Source organism: Babylonia areolata, chromosome 2 (genome assembly GCF_041734735.1).
Source record: "Babylonia areolata isolate BAREFJ2019XMU chromosome 2, ASM4173473v1, whole genome shotgun sequence".
Classification (NCBI taxonomy): Eukaryota; Metazoa; Mollusca; class Gastropoda; order Neogastropoda; family Buccinidae; genus Babylonia; species Babylonia areolata.
Genome location: NC_134877.1, coordinates 11,542,447 through 11,550,998, shown reverse-complemented (window position 1 = coordinate 11,550,998; position 8,552 = coordinate 11,542,447). Strand labels below are relative to the sequence as shown.

The following is an 8,552-nucleotide window of genomic DNA, read 5'->3' as shown; positions in this document are numbered from 1 at the left end:
CCTATAAAAAAAAAATTTTTTTAAAAGAAACAAACAAATAAAATAAAATTGGCACTCGCCTCAAGATCCATATCCTGTACAAGGTCTGTGGTGGTGAGAGGCAGAACAGCAATCTTGTTGATCTTGTAGATACAGTCCGTGGCTATCATCCCCAGTTTCTGTCTCTGTCGCACCAGCAGCAACCTCCAGTCTGAATCTGTGTCACAGCAATGATACAATGAAAGAAACTCGACTTAAACGTTACACAGACTTTCCATCTTTTGTTGTTGTTTTTGACTCACCTTGTGGAATTGACTTTCAGTCTAAATGGCCAGGCCAGGCCAGAACAAATTGTTGTGCAGTCTGATTTGTTTTCATAAATCATTCTTGAAAGTTCTAAGAACCAATCTAATGCTGCCACCTCTATTTACTATCATGAATATCATCAACCTGTATTTTCTAAGTTGTACACACATTCAGCGCACGGCATATGCCACTTTAAAACTATTTCTTTAAACTGCCATTTTATAAACAAGTTTCAACCAAATGATGACAAAAACAGTAACCGAGGTCCAAGGGGTAAGCAGATGGAAATCGAAGCCATGGATCACAAGTCGTATCCTAGAAATGTATGACACCAGAAGGAGCTTAGAACCACAAAAGAAAACTGAGAAAGAAAAGGAGAAAAACACTGCCATAAGCAAGAAGATCACTCAAGAAATGAAGAATGCAAAGGAAAATTGGACTGAACAGCAGTGTCAAGGCATTCAGAAAAACCATGACAGCAACGACACAAAACAAGCGTTTAAGATTGTAAAAGACCTGATCAGATAGAAACAAAGTAAAGTAAGCACCATCCTCCAACACCAGAGGGAATTCTGCTACATATTTCTAGACTTCAATAAGGCACTGACACAGTCTGGCAGGAAGCGCTATGGGCCACAGGCAACACCATCCAGCAGCTATACTCCAAAGTGACCAGTGTGGTATTCAAACAGGGTGAGAGTGAGAGTGATTCCTTGTTTCAGATGAAATCCATCAGGGCTTCCTTCTGTTTCCCATGCTGTTCAACATATTCCTGGATAGCATCATGACTGATGAACTTGAAGATCACGTCAGCACAGTCAGCACTGGAGGATGAACCATTACTAACCTTCGCTTTGCAGACAACATAACAGCTTGGCAGGCAGTGAGCTAGAACTCACCCAGTTTGTTACAAACAACAACCAAAACTGGATGAAACATCGACAAGACATGGCATGGGAATCAGCGCCGAAAAGCTGATGGCCAGCCAGAACACCACCATCACTGCTGATAGACTTGTCAAGGGACAGAAACTAGGAACTGATCAACAGTTCACCTGCCTGGGATCCAACATCAGCAATGAAAGATCCAAACCAGAATTCCTCTCAAGCATAGCACAGACAACCTCAGCACTGTCCACACTAAAGTCTGTATGGAAGGACAGTGATATCTCTGTGAAACAACAGAACTCACTCATGTGTGCACTGGCATATTCCATCTTCCTGTATGCATGCAAGACATAAACCCTCATGGCGGATTTAGAAAGAATTCAAGCCATGGAAATGAGGTGTTATCGCAAGATACTTAACATCCTATACACTGATCACATCACCAATGTACAAGTATGCCAAACCATCAAGCAGTACACTGGACCATATGAAGATCTGCTGACATGAGTGAAGAAAGGAAAGCTAGCGCTGGTATGGCCACGTAACAAGATCCAGTGGCCTTGCTGAAACAATCCTCCAAGAAACTGTTGTGGGACGGAGACAGAGGGGGAGACCAAAAAAATATATGAATAAAGAAAAAATTAAATAAAATTAAATAAAATTAAAAAACTGATGGACTGACAACATTGCAGAATGGACAAAAAAAACCATTTGCAGAAACCCTGGTTAGACACTCAACTGACAGACTTGGAAGAGTCTGGTGAAAAGTTCTTGAGTGTGGCGCCCCAGTGACTCTTCAGAGTTGAGAGAGAAGATCAATATGCTGGATTATTAAAACAATAAAGTAAGGTGATCATGCATGTTTTGGTTTTCTTTTTCTTTTTGCAGACACTACTTCAGTACTTGTGCAATTGTTACTGTTTGCAGCATATTATCAAACGGTAAAGATATATCACATATTATCCAATGATAAAGACATATCAATCTCACACACAGCGCACACACACACACACACACACACACACACACACACACATTCATACATACATACATACATACACACATACTACCATTTAATGATGGATACAATATCACAGTCAAAGTCACACACACATACACACACACAAAACCAACCAATCAATCAATCAATCATCTTTTGAGTTTCACAATGTCAAAATGTGTGTGGCAGGGGGAGAGAGGGCAGGTCAGGAGATGGAGTGCACCAACATGCAAAGTTATGAACTTAGCTTATGACTGGTGAAAGTCTGCTCATCTTGAGCAGAGCAGTTGTTTTGAATAAAAAGGAAGAAATTTATGATTATTATAAGTCAGTGATATTAATTTTGACAGGACAAAACAGTGTGGAGCCTTGCACATATGCATTCTGTGTTTTAAAAAAAAAACCATCATGCACACATGTATGACTTTTTTTTCTTTTTTTTTTTAAGGCATGTTTAAAGTCAACTATGATGTAAGGCGCTTTGAGCAGCATTGGTGCTGGATATCGCGCCATAGAAAAACTATGGATTATTATTATTATCATGACTTTCTTCCCTTCCTGCGCTCAATCTAAACAGAGAGAACAGCTCAATCTGAACAGAGAGAGAAAAAAATCACCACATAACTGACTGCAGTTTGCTTTCTGTGCATGCAATGGGAACAAGAAGCACTGAAAAATACTGACAGATTCTAAAAATACTGTTTCCATTTCTGGTAGTTGCAGTACTTGTTGTGTGGCACATATCTACACAATGCCTTTATCCTCACAATGGCAAAAAAATCTATACAGGAGACTGCTTCATCTACCCGGCTGACTTCTCTTTCAAGCAGCAGTGCTGGTTCAATAGCCATTAGCGTTGTGATCTCAGTATATCGTAGGTACAGAGTGAGAGAGATATAGACAGAGAGACACACACTTCAACAAATAGTTTACATACATGCATAAATGTTAATGTATTTCTCTCTCAACAGATAGATAGATAGACAGACAGACATAGAGACTGGATAGATTAGACAGATTAGATGGATAGATAGAGACACAGAGACATACATAGAGACATAGATATTTTTAGACATAAATATTTTCATACATATGATAGATAGATACATAGGATGATAGATACAGAGAGATATATAGACTGAGAGTAAGACATGGAAGGATGGATGGACGGATGGATGGATGGTTCATTCATTTGAAGGATGTTGCCCCCTATGGAAAGGGTGTTTGAAAATCAATGTCTAAATAAACAAATAAAAATGTTCAATCATAGGCAACACAATATATCATGCTAAGTGACAAACATTCAGCAAAGTAACACATGTTGCACATCATAAATCATACACGCTTGATTGACTGACCTAAAGTGAGAAAGGGGGGTGAGCGGAGGCGGAGGGGGGGGGGGGGTGGAGAGAGAGACTGACAGATAAATGGATTGAAGGACATAGCCAGATGATATGTTATAGTGTGTCGGTCAGGTTGTGGATGGGCTGTGGCATCCCCAAGCCACAATACTCTACCCGTTGTTCACCACCTCCTCCCTGCTCTCCCCCCCCCCTTTCCCCACTCCTCCCCCACTTGAGACTGTTGTCACAAGTCCCTACCCTCTCCACCTCCCCCACCCCTACCCTCCCCCCCCTCCCTACCCTCTCCCTTCTCCCAGCCACTGTGCTGAACAGAAAGGAGTGGCCGCCCGCGGCAGCCGGTTCTCCATTTTGCTAGAGGCTGGCTGTGTAAACCCCACTACTACCAGTGCTGGACAGTAGTAAGAATGTAGACATTTTCAGCAAAATGGTTAATAAATAAACTGCGACAATAAAGGTATGGGAAAGAGCACAATTTGTTCTGAAAAGAAAGAAAGAAAGAAAAAAAGAAAGCAAACAAACGATCTTTTATTTTTGACGTCTTCCTCTCTCTCTAGCCCAACCCCCCCCCCCCCTCTCTCTCTCTCTCTCTCTCCCTGTCTCTCTCTTAGTCTTGACCATGATAATAATGATAACGACTTACAATAATAATAATAATATTAATCAGTGATAGTAATCATCATAATGATAATAACAACAACAACGACGATAACTACAACAATAATGACGACAATAAACATAATAATAATAATAATAATAAAACAAACAGTTGTCTTAGGGCAAAGTTCATGTAGCAAATCGTACACTCAAGTTGACAAATGTTGTCCATCAATAGAAAGACAGGCAGACAAACAACTGTGCATGAATGGGTGTAAATGAGAAGAATGAAAGAAGACTTTTACAACAACAAAAACCAACAAAAAAAAAAGTTTTAAAAAAACAAGAAGAAGGGGAAAAAAGAAAACGAAAAAAACATTTTAAAAAAAACAACAAACAAACAAACAACAGAAAAACAAAGTAGAGACTAGAGTGGAAGAAAAAAAAACAAAGTCTGAAAAACAGGAAGTTGGAGGCCCCACAAAAGACACACACACAAAAAAGCTTCAGTGTGTGTGAGAGAGAAAAGAAAGTGGGAAACACAGTAGGATGAAGGTCTCACACAAAAAGCATCAACAAACAACAACAAAACAAACTATAAGAAAAAAAAATTAAGCCAAAAACATGTGTGTGTGTGTGTGTGTGTGTGCTATCATCTTTATCTCTTTATCTCTTTGCACGCCTCCCTCCTGTCACAGTCAACATTTTACAGCTGAGTAATCAAATTCTATCTCCCTCACTCTCTTATCCAGTTGTCTGTATACATTAAAACCAAGGTAATGTTCAGTCACAATGGAACTGCTAGCTTAATTAGAGAGACTCGGAGAGGGAGGGAGAGGCGTTCGCGGCAAGCAGTCCGCCGCCTCCAGCATGATGGCGGCCTGCTGGCGCGCCGTCGGCCTCCCTTTTTCCCTTCTTTACTCCCAGCCCTCTCCTCTGTTGGTTGCTAAGCCCACCTCCCTGCACTGTTGCTTAGCCAGAACAATTATCAATCTTTCAGACACCACTTCAGCTCCCTCCTCTCCCACTGCCTCATCCCTCCCTCCACCCTTTCCATGCTGATATGTGTGAAGGGATTTGGACAGTGTGTGTGCCATCGGTCATTTTCCTGTGACCAACCAGAGGTGTCTGCAACATTTTACACACATGGCGTGTTTACAACCAATCTAATCCGGTGTTGTGCCTCTAAATCGTAGATACACACCAGAGTGTGTTGGGACCCACTGAGATGTATTCTATTTTTAGAACAGTGGTTGGGACCATTGGTCTGTTGCTTTGTACCAGTTGGGAAAGCATTACCCCCCCCACCCCCATGGCTACAGCCCTCCTTGCCGGGGGCCAGAGTGAGAGACTGGGGCTCCACTGAGAGAGACATCTGTTGAACAGGAGGGCTGTGCACTGCTTTAGTTCGGGAAAATGAAATTAACAAAAAGACCCTGCTTGTGGCACAAAGAGAGAGTGGAGTGTGCACCTGTCCTCTTTCTGCAATCCTACCATTTCACTACTCTAGCCCTACCTCCTCCTCCACTCTTCATTCCCCACACCCCCCTTTTACAATATATATTCTGATACAGATGTGTGTGCTTGCGTGCATGCATGCATGTGTGTGTGTGTGTGTGTGTGTGTGTGTGTGTGTGTGTGTGTCCTTCTGATACTTTTCTGAGTCCCCATCTGGATTTTCTGACAAATACTTGAGAAGCAATGCAAATGTTTCAAGAGATCATTGGTGCATAAGCAGAATTAAAACAGACTGAGTTGTGGTTTTATAATATGCTAAATCAAAACAGATAAGTTTATGGAATGTTTCTATAATGTTGTATACATGTACTTTGTTCACTTGTTTTTGTTTCTTTTATTTTCTTTAAGAAATTTTAGTATAAAGTCTTTTTCTCTTGTTGTAAGAAATGAATTATTGCATGTTGTCTGGGCCGTTTGTTCTTTTTCTATACCATAAGACACTTTGCTTTTGCTAAGATGACAGATGTGCATTCTTGTGAAATGCACTCATGTTTCATAGCCTGAGCAGTGCACTGGGGTGAGTGTTATGCACTGACAGACTGGCTTGGGAACATTTTCTTTTGCTGAACTATACTGGTATTGTGGTAGTTTTGTGAGCACCCGCTGTTTGGGATGAGTGAAAACTATTGTTTTGTGTGAACTGCAATTCTTTACTGAAGTATAAGTCAATATTCTAATTTATATACTAACTATAGCAATAACAAGAATAAATAAAAAAAATAACAACAAACCGAATCTGTACAGGATATTCCACAAATAGTTTGGATTACAAACATAGATCCATCATTTTATATATATGAATAAGAAACACTTTCACAAAGAGGTAGCAAATACAATATATATATATTTACTTTTGTTAGAATCAAACTCTGAGGGAATGAGACACTATCAGTAACATCAGTGATAGGAGTCAGTGGTTAAACTGCACTCATGTGAGCCTGTTTATCTCTGCCCTCCCCAGGTCTCTGTCTCTATGTGATTTAACATCAGTGATAGAAGTCAGTGGTAAAACTGCACTCATGTGAGTGTTTATCTCTGCTTCCCCACCTCTCTATCTGTGATTTAACATTAGTGATAGAAGTCAGTGTTTAAACTGCACTCGTGTGAGCCTGTTTATCTCTGCCCTCCGAACCTCTCTGTCTCTCTGCAAGTGAATATGATACACTCATGTGAGTATCTGTCTCAATCCCTGTCACACACACACACACACGCACACACGCACACACACACATATATATATAATCAATTTATTATCAATCTATTTATCTATTTATTCATAATTTTTGGTTGTTTGCATCAAAGTAATCCCCCCCCCTTCCCCATCCCCCAATTTTTTCTATCTTTATTAGTGATTCTGCAGCATTTAAGTCTCTATTTCTGCCCCCACCCCCCCAGTGGATATGCTGCACTCCTGTAAGTTTTTATCTCTCTCTCTCTCTCTCTGCCAGTGATTATAGTCACTCATGTAAGTCTACCTCTGCCCCCAACTCTCTCTCTATCTCTGTCAATGATTATGCTCCACTCATACTATGAGATATCCTGTCTTAACCATCTCTCTCTCTCTCTCTCTCTCTCTCTCTCTCTCACACACACACACACACACACACACACACAGAGTGATCATGCTGAACTCTTGTTAGTCTCTGCCCTTCCCCCTTCTGTCCATGTCTGTCACACATACATGCACACGCACACATGCACACACACACACTTTTTTTTTTCTTTTTTTTTCTTTTTTTTTTTAAATAACAAAATTATGATTCTAAAGAATCTTCAATTTGTACATTCATGATGAACAAGTTTGCATAACAACCACCACCTTGGCAACAAGAAGAACAAACAACTACCTGGGTGGAGTTTGATCTTTCCAATGACACCATACACCACTCCCATGCATACTGGATTCTGTGCTGACAAAAGACAGCTGCCTGCAAACACACACTGCATATGAAATCACATGAACATAATGATAATGAAAACATACAACCACATGAATCGAACTGATCTGGACATTGCACTCAGCTATTTTGCCTTTCTGTGTGTGTGTGTGTCTGTGCGTGTGTGTGTGTGTGTGTGTGTGTGTGATGTTGTGTAACAGTAAGTGTGTAAGCAAAAAATAAGCTCCCTGAACTTGACAGGAATATAGACATATGCAATCTCCTTCCAACTAAAACATTTTTGCAAGTGTATGTGTCTTTACACGCAAATGTGCATATGTACTCTCTCTCTCTTTCTAGGACTGGATGAAAAAAAAAAAACACCACTGCTTATCTATCCTTGAAAATAAAATAATTCTCTCCCTCTCTCTCTCTCTCTCTCTCTCACACATTCCTCAGAGAGACAGACTGACTGACAGTCAGTGATGAAAGCAGACTGTGTGAAACACACTGAAGAGAGAGAGAGAGAGAATATGGATGTATATACAATCAATATTAAATGTAAATATTAAAAGCGCTTTAAAAGTCATCGTTGGTTATCAACAAGCCAAATAGTTCACAATTTCATGTTATCCGTGCTTCGAGGTGAAACCGACAAATTAAGTTTGCACGAAGAGATGATGTCGGGATGACAGTAATTGGGCTGCACATCTGTGCCATTCATCAAATCGGTTCGCACCAGTGACAGTGGGGTTTCCGGAGCAGACGATATTTTGGGTACCAATTGCATAACTATTTTGCTTCAAAACATTTACCTTCTTTGGGCACCAGTTTTCCGTTTGAGCGGTCACACCACAAACTAAATTCTCCATCCTGAACAATGTAATGAGATTCTGTCATAAAAAGTTCCATTTTGTTCGTCTATAGAAACTCATCCCACTTCATACTAAATACCGGAAATACACAGTACTGACGGCCCCTTTCTTTGTTAAAAAGCTGGGCACGCATCCGCAGTTTTCAGTGTGTG

General features: G+C 40.4%; 1 protein-coding gene across 1 annotated transcript in view; it reads right to left on the bottom strand.

Moving 5' to 3' along the window:
• Positions 1-8,548, bottom strand: part of LOC143297706 (phosphatidylinositide phosphatase SAC2-like) — a 282,281-nt gene extending 273,733 nt beyond the window's left edge. Inside the window, exons 1-3 of the mRNA XM_076610130.1 lie at positions 8,341-8,548; positions 7,496-7,576; positions 60-196 (exon numbers count right to left, since the gene is read on the bottom strand). Of these exons, the coding sequence (XP_076466245.1) occupies positions 60-196; positions 7,496-7,576; positions 8,341-8,437 (315 nt within the window). The 5' untranslated portion in view covers positions 8,438-8,548. The remainder of the gene's footprint in view (positions 1-59; positions 197-7,495; positions 7,577-8,340) is intronic.
• Positions 8,549-8,552: the final 4 nt, after the last annotated feature.